This window comes from Heteronotia binoei, chromosome 7 (genome assembly GCF_032191835.1).
Source record: "Heteronotia binoei isolate CCM8104 ecotype False Entrance Well chromosome 7, APGP_CSIRO_Hbin_v1, whole genome shotgun sequence".
Classification (NCBI taxonomy): domain Eukaryota; kingdom Metazoa; phylum Chordata; class Lepidosauria; order Squamata; family Gekkonidae; genus Heteronotia; species Heteronotia binoei.
The window spans coordinates 4,764,491-4,788,773 of NC_083229.1; the positions used below are offsets into that span (position 1 = coordinate 4,764,491).

Consider the following 24,283-nt stretch of genomic DNA (forward strand, 5'->3'; position numbering starts at 1 on the left):
AAACCCGGTCCTCCCAGATAAAAGTCCGCGCACTTAGCCACTACACCAAACTGGCTCTCTCCTACCTCACTTAGCCTAACCTACCTCAGTAGTCTTGTTGTGAGAGAAGATAAAGAAAGGGAACCCAATCTTCTTGGGAGGAACTTGTCCAGCTTTCACACACACATATAGAAATGGGGAATACTATAGTATGAGTTATCTAGATTCACAGCTGCCCTCTGCAATCTCATTTCCCACCTAATTTCTTGCTTGCAGCCTCCCTGTTGGCTGAGGACTGAGCCACGGCTTCACATTGTCCTCCTTTGCACCTACATCGCATTGCTGACTCATGCACAGCTTGCAAGATCTGCTTCCTCTCCGTGGGGCACCATTGAGCTGTCTCCATTGCAAAGGGAAAGAGCTTGTGGCTCTTTAAGAGAACTCCCGTGTGCAGCACTGGGCCCAAGCAAGCGCAACTTTACTATCTGATTGCTTTCTTGGCCCAGGCGAGAAGCAGGTCGCTCTGCAGGCACCAAGTTTGCACAACAGGCCTGTATTGAGGCGTTCCTGGCTGAATGCCTTTCTTTGGAAGGCCTGGCAGCTCCAAAACAGCTTTTTAGAAGCTTTTTTAAAAAACAAGATGACTCTCATCAGCGGAATTTGAAAAGCCAGGGGGACAGGCATGTGCGACACCGTGCACTTTGAACTTGGATTTTTTTTAAAAAAAATTAACAAAACATAATTATCACAAGGCCAGAATGCTGTGATTAATATATTCCAATAAAACACAGTAAAATATAACCATGGTGTGGACGAGTCCCGAGGCTTCTGGTTTTGCTGGAATGCTCAGAAGAAGAAGATGAGGGATGGAGGGACGGTGGCTCAGTGGTAGAGCATCTGCTTGGTAAGCAGAAGGTCCCACGTTCAATCCCCGGCATCTCCAACTAAAAAGGGTCCAGGCAAGTAGGCGTGAAAAACCTCAGCTGGAGGCCCTGGAGAGCCGCTGCCAGTCTGAGTAGACAATACTGACTTTGATGGACCCAGGGTCTGATTCAGTAGAAGGCAGCTTCATATGTTCAGATGAACAATTGATCTCCCAAAACCTATAGGGGAGGGACGGCGGCTCAGTGGTAGAGCATCTGCTTGGTAAGCAGAAGGTCCCAGATTCAATCCCCGGCATCTCCAACTAAAAAGGGTCCAGGCAAGAAGGCATGAAAAACCTCAGCTTGAGATCCTGGAGATCCACTGCCAGTCTGAGTAGACAAGACTGACTTTGATGGACCGAGGGGGGTCTGATTCAGTATAAGGCAGCTTCATATGTTCATATGTTTGTGGGGAGGGACGGTGGCTCAGTGGTACAGCACCTGCTTGGTAAGCAGAAGGTCCCAGGTTCAATCCCCGGCATCTCCAACTAAAAAAAGGGTCCAGGCAAATAGGTGTGAAAAACGTCAGCTTGAGACCCTGGAGAGCCCCTGCCAGTCTGAGTAGACAATACTGACTTTAGGGAGGGGTGGTGGCTCAGTGGTAGAGCATCTGCTTGGTAAGCAGAAGGTCCCAGGTTCAATCCCCGGCATCTCCAACTAAAAAGGGTCCAGGCAAATAGGCGTGAAAAATGTCAGCTTGAGACCCTGGAGAGCCCCTGCCAGTCTGAGTAGACAATACTGACTTTGATGGACCCAGGGTCTGATTCAGTGTAAGGAAGCTTCTTATGTTCATATGATATTGGATTTACATCCCGCCCTCCACTCCAAATCTCAGAGCTGCACAGAATCTCCTTTATCTTCCTCCCCCACAACAGACACCCTGTGAGGTGGGTGGGGCTGAGAGAGCACTCCCAGCAGCTGCCCTTTCCAGGACAACTGTGCAAGAGCTATGGCTGACCCAAGGCCATTCCAGCAGGAGCAAGTGAAGGAGTGGGGAATCAAACCTGGTTCTCCCAGGTAAGAGTCCGCACACTTAACCACTACACCAAGCTGGCTCTCCAGTTTTTCAGAATTTTCCATCTTCCCGCATCTTCAATAGTTATCTTTAAAATCAATAAAGAATGGCCTGGGTGGATCAGAACAAAGGACCACCATGTTCAGAATTCTGTTTCTAACAATGGCCAATCAGAAGTCCATGAAGAAGGCACGGCCGCTAAAGGGCCCGCCTTCTGTGTGTTCTCCAGCAACTGGTATTCCAAGGTATGCTCCCTCTGTACATTTATTTTGCTACCATGGCTAATAGCAGTTCTGAGACCTTCTGTCTTCCAGGAAGGTGGCAATCCTTGTTAAAGATCCACCTAAATTTCAGCATCATCTTCAGCTGAGAGGTCCAGAAACAGATTATGAAAAATTCTATTACATCCCATAATTTTTTTTCAGTTCTACATGCTCAGTTCAAACCAGTTTAATTTTAGAACACAACTACCTCTAACAACGACATCAAATGTTATTCAACTTTCAAGGTGTCAGACGACTTCTATAAATAATAATAATATATTGAATTTCTATCCTGCCCTCCACTTTGAATCTCAGAGTCTCAGAGCGTCTCACAATCTCCTTTATCCTCCTCCCCCATAAGAGACACCCTGTGAGGTGGGCGGGGCTGAGAGCATTCTCACAGCAGCTGCCCTTTCAAGGACAGCTTTGCAAGAGCTATAGCTGACCCTAGGCCATTGCAGCAGCTGCAAGAGGAGGAGTGGGGAATCAAACCCGGTTCTCCCAGATAAGAGAGCCATGGCTGACCCCAGGCCATTCCAGCAGCTGCAAGTGAAGGAGTGGGGAATCAAACCCAGTTCTCCCAGATAAGAGAGCTCTGGCTGACCCGAGGCCATTCCAGCAGCTGCAAGTGGAGGAGTGGGGAATCAAACCTGGTTCTCCCAGATAAGAATCCGCACACTTAACCACTACACCAAACTGACTCCCCGCAGCTTCTTCCATATTTGAGATAATGAAGTGGGAAGTCTGGGGACTTCCAGTATCGGCCACTTGCCTTCTTCTACCAATGTTCTCCTTACCATCTTTTAAAAGATAATTTTGCAAAAAAAAAAAACAATCAGGAAAACTCCCGAAGACTCCTTTGTTACAGTCACCACATCCGCTGCTGCTTTGCTGAAGCCAGAAAGGTCTTGGAGGTAGAACAGAGAGGCAACAGGGACAGCTGCCTACCCTTCACAGTGGCCTGAGAGTTTATAAAGATTTGTTCCCTTCCTCTGACTATGAAGCTCCAATAAGAGCTTGTCTGGGACTTGGCAGCACTAGAAGATACGTCTCTGGAGTAGAAAGGAAGAGCCGGTTCTTTTCCCTCTAGAGCTGTCAGAGAAGTGAGTCTGGGCACATTTTCTAATTGCCTTGAAGTCCTTACACTGCGAAGGTACACAGGACTCTCCTCTGGCAACAAGCCACAACTGGGATATGATGCAACCTGCAAAAAATCCACTGAGTCACTGGACGCCTGGGAGGGAGATCTCCGAGCCTCAAGGATACTGTGGAAGAGGTTGGCTGCTGAAACTCAGCCTAGCTATGCCTCAAGTCGCAGCAAAACAAGTGATAAGCCCGATTGTTCGCCAGCAGCAGCTGAGGGCTTGGAGCTGCTTGTTGGCGTCTGCTGCCAATGGTTCTAAGATGATGATACTGGATTTATATCCCACCCTTCACTCTGAATCTCCTTTATCTTCCTCCCCCACAACAGACACCCTGTGAGGTGGGTGGGGGTGAGAGAGCTCTGACAGAAGCTGCCCTTTCAAGGATAGTTCTGCGAGAGCCATGACTGACCCAAGGCCATTCCAGCAGGTACATGCGGAGGAGTGGGGAATGAAACCCGGTTCTCCCGGATAAGAGTCTGGGCACTTCACCACTATACCAAATTGGCTCTCTGAGGCAATCTTCTGCACGTGAACCTGTGAGGGCTCATACCAGCAATCCAACACTTTCCTGTGTACTTCAGTGGCTCTCCCAGCATTCAGCACTCACTTTCCCTATGAAGAAAGGTTAAAACGCTTGGGGCTCTTTAGCTTGGAGAAATGTCGACTGCGGGGTGACATGATAGAGGTTGACAAGATTATGCGTGGGATAGGGAAGGTAGAGAAAGAAGTACTTTTCTCCCTTTCTCACAATACAAGAACTTGTGGGCATTCTCTGAAATTGCTGAGCAGTCAGGTTAGAACTGATAAAAGGAAGTCCTTCTTCACCCAAAGGGTGATGAACACGTGGAATTCACAGCCACAGAAGGTGGCGGCGGCTACAAGCATAGACACCTTCAAGAGCGGAATGGATCAACATCTGGAGCAGAGGTCCATCAGTGGCTATTAGCCACAGTATACTGATGGAACTCTCTGTCTGGGGCAGTGATACTCTGTATTCTTGGTGCTTGCGGGGAGGCACAGTGGGAGGGCTTCTAGCTGCACTGGTGGACCTCCTGATGGCATAGGGTTTTTTTTTTTTTGCCACTGTGTGACACAGAGTGTTGGACTGGATGGGCCATTGGCCTGATCCAACATGGCTTCTCTTGGGTTCTTCTGTGTGAATACTGTGTACAATTCTGGTCATCGCACTAAAAAAAGATATAGCATTGGGAAAAGTGCAGAGAAGGGCAACTAGAATGATTAAAGGTTTGGAACACTTTCCCTTTGAAGAAAGGTTAAAACGCTTGGGGCTCTTTAGCTTGGAGAAACGTCGACTGCGGGGTGACATGATAGAGGTTGACAAGATTCTGCATGGGATGGAGAAAGTAGGGAAAGAAGTCCTTTTCTCCCTTTCTCACAAAAACGATTAAAAACAAAAACACAACATAAGCTAAACAACAGTTTAAATTTAAAAACGATAGAATAAAATTAGCAAACCAAGAACAAGGGGAGGGACGGTGGCTCAGTGGTAGAGCATCTGGTTGGTAAGCAGAAGGTCCCAGTTTCAATCCCCGGCATCTCCAACTAAAAAGGGTCCAGGCAAGTAGGTGTGAAAAACCTCAGCTTGAGACCCTGGAGGGCCGCTGCCAGTCAGAGTAGGCAATACTGACTTTGATGGACTGAGGGTCTGATTCAGTATAAGGCAGCTTCATATGTTCAACAGCATTCTGAATCACACAACAGCATCCAAGCTGAGATTGAGTTATGTGCTTAAAAGCTTTATAAGGTGACAGTTGGCAGTTGTTCACAGTGGTGGCAGCCAATGTTCCTTCTAAGCTGCAGAGTCTTGTGAGAAAAAAGTCTACTTTGTGAGCTACTGGTATCAAAGTTGTGAGCTGCTGCATAAATTAGTGTGCTCCGGGGTCATCCTTCCTGAGCTGAGACAAAAATGTGTGAGCTGGAGGCTAAAAATTTGTGAGCTAGCTCACGCTCACTCAACTTAGAAAGAACAGGGCCAGTTTGGTGTAGTGGTTAAGTGTGCGGACTCTTATCTGGGAGAACCGGGTTTGATTCCCCACTCCTCCACTTGCAGCTGCTGGAATGGCCTTGGGTCAACCATAGCTCTTGTAAGAATTGTCTTTAGATTTAGATTTATTAACAGCCCACGGCCAGTTGTCTTTGAAAGGGCAGCTGCTGTGAGAGCCCTCTCAGCCCCACCCACCTCACAGGGTGTCTGTTGTGGGGGGAGAAGATATAGGAGATTGTAAGCCGCTCTGAGTCTCTGATTCAGAGAGAAGGGCAGGGTATAAATCTGCAGTCTTCTTCTAAGCTGCAGAGTCTTGTGAGCAAAAATTCTACTTTGTGAGCTCCTGGCATGAAAGTTGTGAGCTGCTGCATCAATTATGGTGCTCTGGGGTCCTCCTTCCTGAGCTAAGGCAAAAATGCGTGAGCTGGAGGCTAAAAATCTGTGAGCTAGCTCACACTAACTCAGCTTCGAGGGAACACTGGTGGGGGGCCTCAGGAGCATCACCTCTGTGTCCCACGCCCAGAACCTTATAATCAAGGAGACATTATCTTTTCTTTTCCTCTCCTCTGCTCTCCGTGCTCCTCTCCGTGTTAAACACAAGGGACTTTACAATGTACCTCCACCCGGTTATGGAAATGTACTGAAAGCCTTTGCCCAGCCCAGCAATCAGACTTCAGTTGCATAATCCAACATCAGCGTGGAAAGTTGCCAACACGAAGCCATCAGAAAATAGCTGCCCGATCCCTGTCTGCAGGACACAGTGCTCCACAACCGCTCCAGAGCAAGAGGCAGAAAATTCCATTCTCCTCCAAGCATGCAATCTGCTGTTTAGAAAATGCCAGCATTAGTTGAAAACAGCAAAACAAGGGAAAATGTGGGAACAAAAGGATCCGGATCGTTCTGAAAGCAAAAGTTGGTAATGCTTGACTCCCCCGGCTGTCTGTTTCTACAATGCTGGATTCTCACCAAATCTTTCAGTTTTGGACCGAAACTGCTGTTTTTCAGGGTGGTAACCTTGTTCAGGGGATTGCTCTGGCTACTTCCATACAAAAGCAATTTTCTGTGTAGCTGTCACTGCTGCTGCATCAGCTGAGCATTTACACAGAAGCCGTCACAGAATCACAGAGTTGGAAGGGCCCTCCAGGGTCATCTAGTCAACCCCTGCACAATGCAGGAAAGTCACAAACGCCTCCCCCTAAATTCACAGGATCCTCATTGCTGTCAGATGGCCCTCTAGCCTCTGTTGAAAAACCTCTAAGGAAGGAGAGCCCACCACCTTCCGAGGAGGAAGTCTGTTAGAATCATAGAAGAGTTGGAAGGGACCTCCAGGGTCATCTTGTCAACCCTTGCACAATGCAGGAAACTCACAAACGCCTCCCCCTAAATTCACAGGCTCTTCATCGCTGTCAGATGGCCCTCAAGCCTCTGTTTAAAAACCTTCAAGGAAGGAGAGCCCATCACCTCCTGAGGAAGCCTGTTCCACTGAGGAATCGCTGTAACGGTCAGGAAGTTCTTCCTAATGTTGAGCCGCAAACTCTTCTGATTTAATTTCAACCCATTCGTTCTGGTCCTACCTTCTGAGGCAACAAAAAACAATTCCACACCACCCTCTATATCAGGGGTCCCCAGCCCCCGGTCCATGGACTGGTTCCGGTCCGTGGCCTGTTAGCAACTGGGCCATGAGTTGTATAGCTATTTCATTATATACTACAATGTAGTAGTAGTAATAATAATAATAATAATAAGACAACATTGGATTTATATCCTGCACTCCGCTCTGAGTGGCTCACAATCTCCTTAACCTTCCTCTCCCACAGCAGACACCCTGTGAGGTGGATTGGGCTGAGAGAGCTCTCCCCAGAAGCTGCTCTTCGGACAGCTCTGCAAGAGCTATGGCTGACCCAAGGCCATTCCAGCAGCTGCAAGTGGAGGAGTGGGGTTCTCCTAGATAAGAGTCCACACGCTTAACCACCACACCAAACCAATAGAAATAAAGTGCACAATTGTTATCATTCCAAAACCATCACCACCAATCTCCCCCCCCCCCCCCGGTCTGTGGGAAAATTGTCTTCCACAAAATCGGTCCCTGGTGCCAATATGACAGCCCTTCAAGTACTTGAAGATGGTGGTCCTATCACCTCTCAGCCGCTTCCTCTCCAGGCTAAACATCCCCAGTTCCTTCACCCTTTCCTCATAGGACTTGGTCTCCAGACCCCTCACCATCTTCGTCGCCCTCCTCTGGACCTGTTCCAGCTTCCTATATCCTTCTTAAAATGTGGTGCCCCAAACTGAACACAATACTCTAGGTAAGGTCTTGCCAGAGCAGAGTAAGACCTCACCTGGAGTATTGTGTTCAAGTCTTCGCTACGCTTTCCTTGCCTCAGCAGTGCCCCAGTTACCTTCCTCTCCCTCCACCAGATGCCTTTTTGTTTTTTAACTAAAAGGATGGGACAGGTAGCTTTCTATTATAACAGTACAATAATCTATTACTGCAACAATGTGGTAGGTTCCATGTTTTTCTTTTTTCTTTTTTAAAGGCTTCTAGGACTTTTGTTTGCCTAGTTATAAGAGGAAAGGTGCAGCTCCCAAGTGCAGTCAAACTGTAATATCTTGTTCAGATGGGTAGCTGAAGCAGCAGAACCAGGGGCACGGAAGTTTTATTTCTGATATAAGAACATAAGAGAAGCCCTGTTGGATCAGGCCAATGGCCCATCCAGTCCAACACTCTGCGTCACACAATGGCCAAAAAAAACCCCAAGTGCCATCAAGAGGTCCACCAGTGGGTCTAGAAGCCCTTCCACTGTCCCCCCCCCCAAGCACAAGAATACAGAGCATCACTTGCCCCAGACAGAGAGTTCCAATGATAAGCTGTGGCTAACAGCCACTGATGGACCTCTGCTCCATATGCTTATCCATTCCCCTCTTGAAGCTGGCTATGCTTGTAGCTGCCATCACCTGCTGCAGCAGTGAATTCCATGTGTTAAATCACCCTTTGGGTGAAGAAGTACTTCCTTTTATCCGTTCCAACCCGACTGCTCACCAATTTCATTGAATGACCACGAGTTCTTGCATTGTGGGAAAGGGAGAAAAATACTTCTTTCTTTACCATCTCTATCCCATGTATAAGCTTTTGTGTGCATGCATACTACTTCAGATATGAAGAAGTATCCGAAGAAGAGCACCTGCGCATGAAAGCTTATACCCAGAATAAAACTTTGTCGGTCTTAAAAGCGCCACTGGAAGCAAACTTTGTTACGAAACGACAGAGACATTTCTGGGCAGTTCTGCTCAGCTGTCCCATGCACTCCCCACATGGCAAACAGACACTGGTGATCTGCAGGCCTTTTTAAAAAAAGCAATCTGGTTCTCTTTCCCCCTTTCTAAAAGGGGGGGGAGGGAGAAAGGAGGAAGGCAGGGGAGTAGGCCAGCAACCGACTAAAGAATGAAGTGTGCTTAAGAGAGCGCAGGAAAGCTTACGTTCTGAATAAAAATTGGTTGGTCTGAAAGGTGCCACTTGACTCTTGCTTTGTTCTACTGCTTCAGACCAAGACGGCTGCCCGCTTGGATCTGACTAAAGAATGGTATGTGGCAAAAGGAGCGCCACCCCAGGGGCATTCCTCATTTGGCCCCAATAACACCAGGGATTCTTAAGTCTTCTTTCCTGGGCTGTTGTTTTTCCATTGTTCTAAATAATTGATGTCAGCAGACCTTTTTGAGTCCCTTGCCAGCCGTTTTGCACGCAGCATGGAAACAGCTCCCCTTCACCAGACCCTCTTCCTCCACGAAGGCGGGGGGGGGGGGCAGTGTGCCCACCTCTCTACCCATTTTGCCCTGCTGCCAACAACCCTGCGAGGAAGGTTAGGCGGAAACCAAGAGGGAGCCGGAGTTTGACGGGACCTCCGAACAACATCCTCCTCCGCCTGCCCCCCCTCCCCGGTCCAAGACAGCCTCTGCGCACATGCCGAGCGTAGGGTTGCCAAGTCCAGTTCAAGAACTATCTGGGGGCTTTGGGGGTGGAGCCAGGAGACTTTGGGGGTGGAGCCAGGAGCAAGGGTGTGACAAGCAGAACTGAACTGCAAAGGGAGTTCTGCCCATCGCATTTAAAGGGACCACACTCCTTTTAGATGCCTTCCATCCATCTGGAATGACGGACAGGGGCACTTTCTTTGGGGGCTCGTAGAACTGGATCACCTGGTCCAATCTTTTCGACACTTGATGGCGTTTTTTGAGGAGAGGCATCAGATGCTATGCTGAAAATCTGGAGCATATACACCGCCCCCCCCCAAAAAAAACCAGCCCCACCGCAGAGCCCCAGATACCCGCAGATCCATTTTCCATTCTACCCTATGAGAATCGGTCTCCTTAGGGAATAACGGAGTGCCCAGCAGGCATTTCCCAACCCCCTCCACTTTCTGACGACCCTGAAGAGGGGAGGAGGGCCTCCCAACCGGGGGATCCCCTGCCTCCACCTGGGGATTCGCAACCCTACAGGCACCTGGCATCCCCCCCCCCCCCAAGGCTTGCAAGAGAGCCTCTGCGCGCACGCCGAGCGCCCGGCCGCCTACCTGCCTGGGAGAAGCGGAAGGCGCGCAGGAAGGCGAGGCACTCGCCGAGGCCGGCGGCGAGGGCGAAGCCGCCCTGGAAGGGGCAGCGGCGGAAGAAGAGCTCGAACTCGGCCGGCTCGCGGTGCCGCCCGGCGCGCCAGTAGCCGTAGGCCATGGTGAACTGGTAGAGGTCGGTGAGCAGCGCCAAGGAGCCCCGCAAGCGGCCCGCCGGAGGCCCCATCGCTGCGCCCGGGGAGGCGACGCTGCCGCTGCTGCTGCTGCACGTGGGGACTGGGGCCCGAGCTCTCCGCCCCCTTCCGGGGGACTGGCTGCGCGCTCCTCCGCAGCGCCGCCTCTTGGCGAGGCTCGCCGCTTGGCACCAAGAGGGGGACCCCGGGGGAAGCGCGCAGGGAGGCCGCCTGGCACGCACCGAGGGAGGCCGCCTCGAGGCGCGGAGGCTCCGGGAAGCGCCTGGGCCTCCCCATTCCTCCCCTCCAAAACAAGAAAGCCTATGGCAAAGAGCAGCCGCGGCCACCACCCGAGCGGGGCGCGCTTTGGCCGACCCGCCTCTCCTCCGTGCGCCCTGGCGCCCGTGCGCCCTCGCCGCCTGCTGGGGCTCTTCTCGGGAACGCTCCCCGCTAGGGTTGCCAAATCCGACTCAAGCAATATCTGGGGACTTTGGGGATGGAGCCAGGAGACTTTGGGGGCGGAGCCGGGAGCAAGGGGGTGACAAGCACAATTGAACACCAAAGGGCGTTCTGGCCATCACGTTTAAAGGGACTGCAAGGACTGCCAAGTCCAATTCAAGAAATATCTGGGGAATTTGGGGGTGGAGCCGGGAGACTTTGGGGGTGGAGCCGGGAGCAAGGGTGTGGCAAGCACAATTGAATGCCGAGGGAGTTCTGGCCATCACGTTTAAAGGGACTGCAAGGACTGCCAAGTCCAATTCAAGAAATATTTGGGGGTGGAGCCGGGAGACTTTGGGGGTGGAGCCGGGAGTGGCAAGCACAATTGAATGCCAAAGGAGTTCTGGCCATCACGTTTAAAGGGACTGCAAAGACTGCCAAGTCCAATTCAAGAAATATTTGGGGAATTTGGGGGTGGAGCTGGGAGACTTCGGGGGCGGAGCCGGGAGCAAGGGGGTGACAAGTACAATTGAACTCCAAAGGGAGTTCTGGCCGTCACGTTTAAAGGGACTGCAAGGACTACCAAGTCCAATTCAAGAAATATTTGGGGGTGGAGCCGGGAGCAAGGGTGTGGCAAGCACAATTGAATGCCAAAGGGAGTTCTGGCCATCACGTTTAAAGGGACTGCAAGGACTGCCAAGTCCAATTCAAGAAATATTTGGGGGTGGAGCCGGGAGACTTTGGGGGTGGAGCCGGGAGTGGCAAGCACAATTGAATGCCAAAGGAGTTCTGGCCATCACGTTTAAAGGGACTGCAAAGACTGCCAAGTCCAATTCAAGAAATATTTGGGGAATTTGGGGGTGGAGCTGGGAGACTTCGGGGGCGGAGCCGGGAGCAAGGGGGTGACAAGTACAATTGAACTCCAAAGGGAGTTCTGGCCGTCACGTTTAAAGGGACTGCAAGGACTACCAAGTCCAATTCAAGAAATATTTGGGGGTGGAGCCGGGAGCAAGGGTGTGGCAAGCACAATTGAATGCCAAAGGGAGTTCTGGCCGTCACGTTTAAAGGGACTGCAAGGACTGCCAAGTCCAGTTCAAGAACTATCTGGGGACTTTGGGGGTGGAGCAAGGGGGTGACAAGCACAATCGAACTCCAAAGGGAGTTCTGACCAGCACATTGTAAGGGATCATGCTCCTTTTAAACGCCTTCTCTCTATTGGAAATAATGAAGGATAGGGGCAACATCTTTGGGGGCTCATAGAATTGGACCCCTTGGCCCAATCCTTTTGAAACCTGGAGGGTGTTTTGAGGAGAGACACTGGATGCTTTGCGGCCAATTTGGTGCTTCTGCCTCAAAGAACAGCCCCTCCCCGAGCCCCATATAAGGAAAAGGAAAGGTCCCCTGTGCAAGCACCAGTCGTTTCAGACTCTGGGGTGACGCTGCTTTCACAATGTTTTCACGGCAGACTTTTGACGGGGTGGTTTGCCATTGCCTTCCCCAGTCATCTCCACCCCCCCCCCCCGCAAGCTGGGGACTCCTTTGACCGACCTCGGAAGGATGGAAGGCTGAGTCAACCTTGGGCCGGCTACCTGTATCCAGCTTCCGCCGGAATCGAACTCAGGTCATGAGCAGAGTGTTCAGACCACAGTACTGCTGCTTTACCACTCCGCGCCATGGGGCCGCAAGCCCCACGTAACTGCAGATCAATTCTCCATTATACCCTATGGGAATCGGTCTCCGTAGGGAACAATTGAGAGTAGTAATACTATTGAGTGTCCAGCAGACATCCCCCTCCCTTTCTGATGACCCTGAAGGGGGGGCCTCCAAAGCAGGGGATCCCCTGCCTCCACCTGGGGATTGGCAACCCTACAGGCGCCTGGCATGCAGAACGGTAGACTGCCTCGGGACGCAGAGGCTCTGGGAAGCGCCTTGGCCTCCCCACAACGGAAAGCAAAAAAGCCTATTGCAAGCAGCAGCCGTGGCCACACCCCAAGCGGTTTGGTGGACGCGCCTCTCCTCGGGGCGCCTTAAGAGCAGCTGAAGCCTGGAGCTGGGGCGCCCTCGCTGCCTGCTCTGGAAACAACCATAGGGGGGTGCCGAGTCCAATTCAAGAAATATCTGGGGACTTTGGGGGCGGAACCAGGAGACATTGGGGGTGGAGTCAGGAGCAAGGGTGTGACAAGCTCGATTGACCTCCGGAGGGAGTTCCGGCCGTCACATTCAAAGGGGCCGCTGGCCTTTGAAATGCCTTCCCTCCATTGGAAATAATGAAGGATAGGGGCGCTTTCTTTGGGGGCTCATAGAACTGGCCTCCCTGGTCCAGTCCTTTTGAAACTTGGGAGGGTATTTTAGGGAGAGGCACTGGATGCTATGCTGGAAATTTGGTGTCTGTCTCAGAAAAAGCTCCCCCAAAGCCCCAGATACTCACAGATCAAAGCTCCATTATTTCCTATGGGAATGTCTCCATAGGGCATAATAAGAGTTCCCAGCAGACATTTCCCTCCCCTCCCCCTGCCTTTTTGATGATCCTGGAGTGGGGGGGGGGGAGAAAGGCCTCCCAAGCAAGGAATCCCCTGCCCCCACCTGGGGATTGGCAACCCTACTCCCCGTGGAGCTCTGGCCCAGGACATGAAATGATGCGTGCACGACCATCAAGCAGCAACCGACTTATGGCGGACACCTCCCCCCCCACACAAGGGGCTTTCAAGACGAGCGAGAAGCAGAGGCGGCCTTCCCCTGCAGAGCCTTCCTCGGTGGGCTCCCATCCCAGCACGGGGCTGCTTTGTTGCCGAGATTAGGTTGTTACTTCCCCCTGCATGGACCTGCATGTATTTGTGTGTGTGAGATGCCCTCAAGTCACTATTGGGGAGGGACAGTGGCTCAGGGGTAGAGCATCTGCTTGGTAAGCAGAAGGTCCCAGGTTCAATCTCTGGCATCGCCAACTAAAAAGGGTCCAGGCAAGTAGGCGTGAAAAACCTCAGCTTGAGACTCTGGAGAGCTGCTGCCAGTCTGAGTAGACAAGACTGACTTTAGGGAGGGGCGGTGGCTCAGGGGTAGAGCATCTGCTTGGTAAGCAGAAGGTCCCAGGTTCAATCTCTGGCATCGCCAACTAAAAAGGGTCCAGGCAAGTAGGCGTGAAAAACCTCAGCTGGAGACCCTGGAGAGCCGCTGACAGTTTGAGTAGACAAGGACTTTGATGGACCGAGGGTCTGATTCAGTAGAAGGCAGCTTCATAGGTTCATATGTACTACAGGGAAGAGACGGTGGCTCAGTGGTAGAGCATCTGCTTGGTAAGCAGAAGGTCCCAGGTTCAATCCCCGGCATCTCCAACTAAAAAGGGTCCAGGCAAGTGTGAAAAACCTCAGCTTGAGACCCTGGAGAGCCGCTGCCAGTCTGAGTAGACAAGACGGACTTCGATGGACCCGGGTGGGGTCTGATTCAGTAGAAGGCAGCTTCATATGTTCATAGAACCGACTTACAGTGACCCCTCACAGGGTTGTGGAGGCAGGTGATGAAACAAGAGGTGGGTCGCCATTCCCTTCTGCTGCAACGTCTTCCTTGGTGGCCTCCCATTCATGTGCCGACCCAACTTGGCTTCCCACATCAAGCTGTGTTATACCATTCCACATCCTGACGAGGAAGCTTAAAAGCAGGAAGAGAAACCACTTGGGATGTGCTCTTTTGACAAATCAAATGTGGCTACCTTTGGCTCAGGGCCCCCTTGAGGCAAAGCACCCCTGACCTAATGTGAACGGCAGGGGAGGTTGGTTTGACCCGGCAGGTGTTGCTAATCAGTCTCTCTGCCCAGCACAGCCCTTATCCTCTTCAAGGCCAGAGCTGGAAATGAGAAAATTAGCTTCGGATGAGAACCTGCCACCCATAGGAGGGGAGGGGAGGATCCAGGGTTGATGAGGTCACTTTCTAGAGGGTTCCAGCACGAAGGTGTCCCAACTGGGTGTCGTCATCACCTGATGCTGCTTGGCCAGAAATCTATAATTGGGCTAAGAGCTTAAAGAAAGGGGGCTAACTTGGATTCTGGACTGAAGTCCTGAACCATGATATGCTTATTTCACAATAGCAAGCGAAGTAGAGAATGCATAAACTATGGCCTTTTGGCTCTTAAGCTTAAGGTTTGTGCCACTAAACACAGGTCTTGAAAATGTTTTAGGTCAGGGGTGTTGAACTTATTTGTTATGAGGGCTGGATCTGATATAAATGAGACCTTGCCGGGCCGTGTGTGTACCTATTTTAAGATTAGGTAGCAGAGATATAAACTTTATAAAGGACACAGACAAAACACGACTAAAATAACCCTTTAAAATAAAACAAGCTTAAAACATTAGCTCTTGTTGGTCTTAAAGGTGCTTTCTTTGAATCTCTCCCATGGGATCCAGGGAACTGGGCAAAGGAAGCTCTGGCTCTTCCCCTCCCTCCCTAGGGGACCAGGAGGGGGAGGAGCCTCAACCAATGGAGAAAATCGAGGTTTTGCTCTGTAGCTCCTGCGCGACTGAGCAAGCCTTGTAAAGCAAGCTGTGATGCAGAAGGAAGCAAGAGAGAGGGAGAAGGAGACAGACAAGAGCCAGTTGCTTGGGGGCCTGATAGGAGCCCTCAGAGGGCCTGAGTTGGTCCCCGGGCCGCATGTTTGACACCCCTGTGTTGAACAGTAAGCTCGTTTTCTTGGTTCTTTGCTGTGATTTCGGAGCATTGTGATGCCTGTAGATTAAACCTTTTGGCAGAATTCGAATAAAACGACATATAATTTATAAAAATAACGCAAGAGTTGGCTTGCTTCTGTACGACAACCCCAAGATTGCACCTTGGACTTCTTCCTACCTGCCCAGATCAGCCAAGGAAGCATTAAACCTTAGCAAATTGTCTCCCTCGTCTCCTAGAGGAGGGGATATGTTCAGATGGACAGGGGCTCACAAAAACGAGGTTGCACAGAACGCAGGCGGACGGCCGGCCGCACGATTTTGGACTGAGGTGTGCGTCTCGCTTTCCCCACACGTGGCCCCTAGTGTTCCGCTATCATTGAGACTTTTTCTCTCACTCTTGGCAGAGCTACTAACTACACTCCCCCCACCCAACCCAGTTTTCAGCTGGGTTAAAACTCAGCCTCCTGTGTAACTCAAAGAACACAATTGCACTGGGATGAGTGAAGCCACCTGCATTTCCCCACCTTCCCCAGAAACAGGAGATTGACCCACCAGGGGAAAGGCCTCTAAACACACCTGTTGCGCAGGGTGAGAACGCTACGCCACCGCTGGCCCTGAGCTTTACACCTGAGGGCCTGCTCACCTGTTCAGCGAGGAAGAATAAAGCACAGTATGAACGTACCTTTAACTGCCACTCTCTCAAATTTCAAGGAAGTAAGAGGGAACTTTTGTTTATAGCAAAAACATTCTAATAGAAGGCTCAGGCTTGGGAAGCCAGAAACCTAGCCAGTGTGCCCGTTTTGCTCTGTTTGCCCAGCCAGCCGTTCTTCCGAACACCCAGCACCGCTTCCGACAGCTCCGTCATGGCAGTCCCAGAAGCATTTGTTGCTGCGATGTGCCAATGGTCTCTCTGGGAGCTGGGCACTGTTAAATCTAATCAGCGAAGACTGAACGTGGAACCCACAAGGTAATCTCATATCCAATGCGGTCGCTAAATGCCGGGGTGAGACGTGCACTGCCCACTCCTCCCAGAGACCAAAAAAACAGTGGAGTCTTCTCTAAACACACCCTTTTGTCCTTGGCTAAAGACAGCGTCACAGGATAGCTGTGTCAGTTTGCAGTACAACAGTTAAGAGTTGAGTCCCACAGCACCTGGGAGACCAACAAGAGTTGTAACAGCATAAGCTTTTGAGTGTCAAAGTTTCCTCCCATTGAGACTTCTGCTCTACTGTGCCTGACACAGAGAGCTTGGATGCTCAAGGGCTCATACGCTGAGAGTCCTGCGGGTCTCTAAGATGCTAAGAGACTTGAATCTAACCGTCCGGCTTGCTAAGGGCAAGAGAACTTGTGGCTGACCCAAGGCCACATCAGCAGGTGCATGTCTTAGCAGACTTGCCTTAGCAGTAGTCTGTGCGAAAGGGATCTAGGGGTCTTAGTGGACCATCGCTGGACATGAGTCAACAGTGTGATGCGGTGGCTAAAAAGGCAAATGTGATTTTGGGCTGTATCAACAGAAATCTAGTGTCCAGATCATGTGAAGTGATGGTTTCGCTTTACTCTGCGCTCTGGTAAGACCTCAACTGGAGGATTGAGTTCAAGTTTTGGGCACCACATTTTAAGAAGGATATAGACAAGCTGGAACGGGTCCAGAGGAGGGCGATGAAGATGGTGAGGGGTCTGGAGACCAAGTCCTATGAGGAAAGGCTGAAGGAGCTGGGGATGTTTAGCCTGGAGAGGAGGCGGCTGAGAGGTGATATGATCACCATCTTCAAGTACTTGAAGGGCTGTCATATAGAGGATGGTGTGGAATTGTTTTCTGTGGCCTCAGAAGGTAGGACCAGAACTAATGGGTTGAAATTAAATCAAAAGAGTTTCCGGCTCAACATTAGGAAGAACTTTCTGACCGTTAGAGCGGTTCCTCAGTGGAACAGTCTTCCTCCTTGGGAGGTGGTGGGCTCTCCTTCCTTGGAGGTTTTGAAACAGAGGCTAGATGGCCATCTGACAGCAATGAGGATCCTGTGAATTTAGGGGGAGGTATTTACCTGTGAGTTTCCTGCATTGTGCAGGGGGTTGGATAGATGACCCTGGAGGTCCCTTCCAACTCTATGATTCTATGTGGAGAAGTGGGGACTCAAACCCGGTTTCTCCCAGATAAGAGTCCACACACTTAACCACTACACCAAACTGTAGGTGGTGGAGGGGGTTGCTTTGAGTCAAACTCCTCTTCAAGGGCCCAGTCCCGAAGGGATACCAGAACTACATGCCCTGTGACTTGCTCTGGACTTGGGAGGTCACATCCATGGACCGAAGAGGCTTCCATTGGAGACCAGCAGCCCTACATCTACGCAGAGGTGAAGGAATGGTGACCCCTCTGATCTAAGTCCAGCTCCTTCAAGCACACTGACCAAGGGGAATTAAAAGAAAAAGACTCTCGTTTTGCTCTGCTCTCCAACTCCTGACCTTTTATTGGCTTTAGAAAGTGTAAAGGTTTGCCGTTATATTTTGTTGAAGGCTGCTATGTCAACACTTTGCACCTGGAAGAGAGAAAGAGAGAGGCTCTGTCAGTGAGGCCCTTCGGAAAAAACCCCCAAGTCGAGGCTCAAGCGAAATTTCTGGCGGTCCGCATTTTCGCCTAGCCAAGCAGAGGCTCGAATTGCAGCCAGGGCTTCCCCTTAACTGCAAAACCGTAAAGCCTCCAAGCCCCACTGGAAGTTTTGAGGGGTGTGCGATGTCTCAGGGACAAAGATGGATCCCCTTCTTTCCACTTTGGTCCCTCACTCCCCCCCTGCCCCAACAATATCCAGTTCCTCTCTCCACCCAGATCTGTGGCTGTGGAGAAAAGCCATTTTAGGCGGTGGTTATCTGGGAGTTGGCAGGAAGAGGCCATCAAACTGGAGTCAGGCTTCGGCCTAGCTCTTCCTCCTCTCCCCTCCTCTCCGGTTTGGAAGCAGCCATCCTGAGGAGGCCTCCTAGAGAGGCAGGAAGTCTTTTAGGCTGGTCTCCCAGAAGGCTGCAGGAGGGAAAAACCAGTTCCTGGGTGGGAACTGGGGTTTATATTAGAGGTTTTTGGAGGGAAACAGGCGGTTAAAAGTCGTCCGGGGAAGCTGACAGTCAGTTTGAGTTTGATTTGAGTCTTGGGGACGGGTGAGTCGGTTCTGGATGGTCTGGTCAGGGGCAGTAGTATAGGAGGGAAAGAAGGAGCATTTATCCCCACTTTCATTTATTACTTCTGTTCACCCTGTATTTAAAAATGCCTTTAAAGCCCTATATGGCCTGGGACCTGCCTACCTGAAGGACCGTCTCTCCCCACATGTGCCCCAGAGAGCACTGAGGTCAGGAACACAAAATCTCCTCACTATCCCCGGGCCAAAAGAAGCCCGCCTGAAGGCCACCAGGGAAAGGGCTTTCTCCGTTATGGCCCCCACATGGTGGAATCAGCTGCCGGAAGAGGTGAGGGCCCTGCGGGACTTGGCGCAGTTCCGCAGGGCCTGTAAGACGACCCTCTTCCGGCTAGCCTATACCTAGCCTATATTTAGCTAGGATGACAACTTGAGGTAACTGGCCAGCCATCTGTTTACAGGAAACTGAATTACTCTGTTTTTAATGTTTTTAACTGTTTAAATATTCAATTGTTTTATATTTGAAATTGTTTAAATTTTAAGTTTGATTAATTGTTGGAAGCCGCCCTGAGCCATTCGTGGGAAGGGCGGGATATAAATCCCAAATAAATAAATAAATATAGTTATAAATTTTAAATAAATGTTTTGTCTGTTTAAAAAGATCGTTCCTCTGTACCACATAGGTTCCCCAGCCGCCTTAGACCACGCTACTGCAAGAGGAGTCCAGGAAAGAGGGAAGGCATGCAGGTGGCAAGGGTGCCAATCCTCCAGGGGTCTCCCAAAGGACTGTGGTCTCAGTCATAACCAGGTGCTGGGTTGGCAGAGGACCTTGAGGCCAGGCCTCAGAACTGGCAGGAAGGGGGAATTGAGAGTCCTATTCCTCTCGGTCAGGAACCCCTGAATTGAACAGGTGGTGGCAGCGTGGTGGGAAGAGGATAAGCTCCCTCCAGGAGTTGGCAAAAGGGAGTTGACGGGACCGGGCCTGAAGGCAGAATTGGGCCGGTTCCGTCACAGTGGCAAACTACCTTCACTGCCTCAAAATAAAGAACGCAGGTATCGGGGGACAGAGACGTCTGCGAGAACCTCTGCATTCATGGACTTCAACGAAACACAAGCAGCCCAAAGTGAAGTGTTATTATTCGCAGTGTTAGCTCAAGACGGGCCACCGTGTTAGTCTGTGTTTGGTCCTTACCTGTAAGGCCCTTTATGGCCTGGGGCCTGCATATCTTTGGGACCGCCTCTCCCCACGTGAGCCCCCTCCCCGGGTTCTGAGGTCATCTGTACAACACCTTCTCGTGATCCGTGGGCCTAAAGACGCCTGACTGGCTTCAACAAGGGACAGGGCCTTTTCGGTCCGGGCCCCCACCTGGTGGAATGAGCTCCCGCTGGAGATCCAGACCCTGCAGGGACTTATCTAAGTTTCGCAGGGCCTGTAAGATGGAGCTCTTCTGCCAGGCTTTTAATTGATCCAGCGGGCGTCCCCTGGAATCATTGCTCCCCCCAGCACCTTATGCTGAGCATCCCTGTTGGTTGAATCTAGCTGTTTTAGTGGAGACCAACATGGCTACCCTCTGACACATATTTCTGGGGCTTGTCCTTATTTCTGCTCTGTGGGCATCAAGCGGCTTGAGAAGCGGGCACGAGGATAAGATTGCCGACAGAAACAGCCCTCTCGGGGAGTGAACTTACATAGTCTTCAAATTTGGTGATCTCCTCCTCCAGTATATCTGTCCCAACTTTGTCGTCCTCCACCACACATTGGATCTGGAGTTTCTTGATGCCGTAGCCGACCGGGACCAGTTTGGAGGCTCCCCAGACTAGGCCGTCCATCTGAATGGTTCGGACACACTCCTCCATCTTGGCCATGTCGGTTTCATCATCCCACTGAGAAAGGGGAGAGAGAAAAGGAGGGTTACCTATGAACAAAGGGGACCCAATAGATGTTGTTTACCTTGACTTCCAGAAAGCTTTTGACAAAGTTCCTCATCAAAGTCTCCTAAGTGAGCTCGAGAGTCATGGAGTAAAAGGACAGGTCCTCTTGTGGATCAAAAACTGGCTAATTAATAGGAAGCAGCATGAGTATAAATGGGTAGTTTTCTCAGTGTCGGGTGGTAAGTAGTGGGGTGCCGCAGGGCTCAGTACTGGTTCTGATGCTTTTTAACTTGTTCATTAATGATTTGGAGTTGGGAGTAAGCAGTGAAGTGGCCAAGTTTGCGGATGACACTGAATTGTTCAGGGTGGTGAGAACCAGAGAGAATTGTGAGGCACTCCAAAGGGATCTGCTGAGGCTGGGCGAGTGGGCATCAACATGGCAAATGAGATTCAACGTGGCCAAGTGCAAGGTAATGCACATTGGGGCCAAAAATCCTAACTATAAATACAAGTTGATGGGGTGTGAACTGGAGGAGACTGACCAAGAGAGAGATCTTGGGGTTATGGTAGGTAACTCACTGAAAATGTTGAGACAGTGTGCAACTGCAATAAAAAAGGCCAACGCCATCTTGGGAATTATTAGGAAGGGAACTGAAAACAAATCAGCCAGTATCATAAGGCCCCTGTATAAATCGATGGTGCGGCCTCATTTGGAGTACTGTGTACAATTCTGGTCACAGCACCTCAAAAAAGATATAGCACTGGAAAAAGTCCAGAAAAGGGCAACTAGAATGATTCAAGGGTTGGAACACTTTCCCTATGAAGAAAGGTTAAAATGCTTGGGGCTCTTTACCTTGGAGAAATGTCAACTGAAGGGTGACATGATAGAGGTTTACAAGATTATGCTTGGAATAAAGAAGAACTCAGGGGCACTCCATGAAATTGCTGAGCAGTCGGGTTAGAAAGGATAAAAGGAAGTCCTTCTTCACCCAAAGGGTGATTAACACATGGAATTCACTGCCACAGGTGGTGGCAGCGGCTACAAGCATAGCTAACTTCAAGAGGGGATTGGATGAACATAAAGAGCGGAGGTCCATTGGTGGCTGTTAGCTGCAGCATATTGTTGGAACTCTCTGTCTGAGGAAAGTGATGCTCTGTATTCTTGGTGCTTGGGGGAGGGGCACAGTGGGAGAGCTTCTAGTGTCCTGGCCCCGCTGATGGACCTCCTGATGGCGCCTGGTTGTTTTGGCCACTGTGTGACACAGAGTGTTGGACTGGATGGGCCACTGGCCTGATCCAATATGGCTTCTCTTACGTTCTTATGTGTGACACAGAGTGTTGGACTGGATGGGCCATTGGCCTGATCCAACAGGGCTTCTCTTATGTTCTTATGTGTGACACAGAGTGTTGGACTGGATGGGCCATTGGCCTGATCCAACAGGGCTTCTCGTATGTTCTTCTGTGACACAGAGTGTTGGACTGGATGGGCCACCGGCCTGATCCAACATGGCTTCTCTTACGTTCTTATGTTCTCTTATGCTGGCAGTAAAGTGAAACACAGAAGCTGAGCTAAGCTGGCAAATGTTGGCACGAGATTGCCCTTGGGAAGAAAAGGCTTTCTGGAGATTAGCAGAAACTAAACCCATAAAAGCAGGAAAACAAATATGTCCTTATCCTCCTATCCACGTGGGTTAGCTAAGCCGTTCTTCAGTTAGCAATTTTATGAAACTGTAGATTCCCCATTCATCTTGCAGAAAGCCTCCACAAAGGGCTTAAATGTCAACAGCTCCTCCACACCCCCAACCTTTCCTTGAAGAAGCGATTATTACATTGCTCGCTGCGAACAAGAAGAAGATGATATTGGATTTATATCCCGCCCTCCACTCCAAAGAGTCTCAGAGTGGCTCGCAATCTCCTTTCCCTTCCTCCCCCACAACAGACACCCTGTGAGGTAGATGAAGATATTGGATTTATATCCCGCCCTCCACTCCAAAGAGTCTCAGAGTGGCTCGCAATCTCCTTTCCCTTCCTCCCCCACAACAAACACCCTGTGAAGTGGGTGGGGCTGAGAGGACTCTCACAGCAGCTGCTCTTTCAAGGACAACCTCTGCCAGAGCTCTGGCTGACCCAAGGCCATCCCAGCAGGTGCGAGTGGAGGAGTGGGGAATCAAACCCGGTTCTTCCAGATAAGAGTCCGCGCACTTCACCACTACACCAAACTGGCTCTCCTACACCAAACTGGCTCAAGTAAGATTTGGGACCCTCCTACAGCCAAGAGCCAGTCTGGAGCAGATTCAGTGCCAATTAGGAGGTGAGAATGAACAAAAGCATGGCAGCACATACAGCCTGGGCTGCGGCAGCTGCACTGGGTGCCGGTAGTATACCAGATTCGCTACAAGGTGCTGGTCATCACCTTTAAAGCCCTCTATGGCCGAGGACCTGCCAACTTTAGGGACCGTCTCTCCCCACATGTCCCCCAGAGGGTACTTAGATCTGGAACCCAAAACCTATTATTGATCCCAGGGCCGAGGGAGGTAAGATTGAAAGCCACCAGAGATAAAGCCTTCTCAGTCGCCACTCCTCATTGGTGGAACCAGCTGCCGGAAGAGCTTAGAACAGGGTTTCCCAAACTTTTCTTTCTCGTGGCCCGGTTATTTTTACACTTCTCCTTTGTGACCCACTAAAATTCGGGGGTGGAGCCTAGAGACTTTGGGGGTGGAGCTGGGAGACAGGAATTATGTCATCTCCTGTGGTGTCACTTCCAGGTCATGGGCCAAGTAATGTCACTTCTGGGGCACACTGAACCAAAACTCCACCTCCTCCTGTGAGGTCACTTCCAGGGCACTCCCCCAAACCTGCCTCTTCTTCTGAAATAAATTCGTTTTCAGAAAATTCTCTCTGAAACTCATGCTGAGCCAAAATGGGGGTGGAAAGTGGGTGGACTGCAACTTTTTCATACATTCCCAGGGCCCCCTCTTTCCATCCCCACACCTGCATGCACCTATCTGTTTGTGTGCTCTTCTCCAGCTTGCAAGCACTCCTAATGCCCATGTTCAATTGCCTGCACCACCTACACATCCCTTCCTCAACAGCACTGGCCAGCGTATGCAGTTGGGAGTGCTGTTGCCATTGCCATCAGGAACGCCAGCACTGTGTACCACCCACACTGGGCAGCTTCTCTACCTCAAAATATGCTGACACATTTAGTAGGCCCTTCCTTCAGCTGCTACTACTGGAACCCTGCCTCGAGCTACAACCAAGCTTGCTTGTGTCACTCTTTAAGGCTAGTTTTTCTGTGCACAACACAGAGATGGGGGAAGGAAGGAAGCCAAACAGAGCTCAGGCTTTGTAGCCTGTGTCAGTCGTCAAGCCTAGTTTTTCTCTGCACAAGACAGGGGAAGGAAGGAAGCCAAATGGAGCTCAGGCTTTGCAGCCTGTGTCAGTCTTCAAGCCTAGCTTTTCTCTGCACAACAGAGAGACGGGGGAAGGAAGAAAGCCAAACGGAGCTCAGGCTTTGCAGCATGTGTCAGTCTTCAAACTAGGTTTTCTCTGCACAATAGAGATAGGGGAAGGAAGGGAGCAGAGCAGAGTTCAGGCTTTGCTGGGAGCGGGACTAGCTTTGGCTTTATGACCCGTTATGGAGGCTTCCATGGCCTGGTACCGGGTTGTGACGCTACTAATGGGAAACACTGGGTTAGAGCCTTGCGGGACCTCGCCCAGTTCTCCAATGCCTGCAAGACAGCGTTATTTCAGCTTGCCTTTAACTGAATTGCCAATATAGTAACATAAAAGGATACCTAAGAGAACTGAATACCATCTGAAATCAAATGATATGAGCACCAAATTGCTATTGTTTTAATTGTTATATCGTTTTAATCGTTTATGTTGCTGAATTGATGAATTGTCTAAATGTTTAATTAATTGCTTTTACAGTGACGTATTGTTTTTATTGGTTGTGAGCTGCCCTGAGCCTGCTTTGGTGGGATATAAATCTAATAAATCAAATCAAATTAAATCCAGAGAGCAATGGGAAGCTTGGCACAGTGCGACTGGGATTTTTGCAGGGTGCGCTCTGACAGACTATCACTATCTTGGTATACGTTAAAAGGTAAAGGCAGTCCCCTGCGCAAGTACCAG

General features: G+C 50.6%; 2 protein-coding genes across 4 annotated transcripts in view; both read right to left on the minus strand.

The window, feature by feature from the left end:
- NAPRT (nicotinate phosphoribosyltransferase) overlaps positions 1-10,115 on the minus strand; it is a 95,943-nt gene extending 85,828 nt beyond the window's left edge. Inside the window, exon 1 of the mRNA XM_060243167.1 lies at positions 9,896-10,115. Within this exon, the coding sequence (XP_060099150.1) occupies positions 9,896-10,115 (220 nt within the window). The remainder of the gene's footprint in view (positions 1-9,895) is intronic.
- Positions 10,116-17,589: 7,474 nt separating this feature from the next.
- EEF1D (eukaryotic translation elongation factor 1 delta) overlaps positions 17,590-24,283 on the minus strand; it is a 57,288-nt gene continuing 50,594 nt past the window's right edge. For all 3 annotated transcript variants that reach the window (XM_060243171.1, XM_060243170.1, XM_060243172.1), the window contains 2 exons: positions 19,964-20,158; positions 17,590-17,689 (listed from right to left, as the gene is read on the minus strand). In XM_060243171.1, the coding sequence (XP_060099154.1) occupies positions 17,651-17,689; positions 19,964-20,158 (234 nt within the window). In that variant the 3' untranslated portion in view covers positions 17,590-17,650. The remainder of the gene's footprint in view (positions 17,690-19,963; positions 20,159-24,283) is intronic.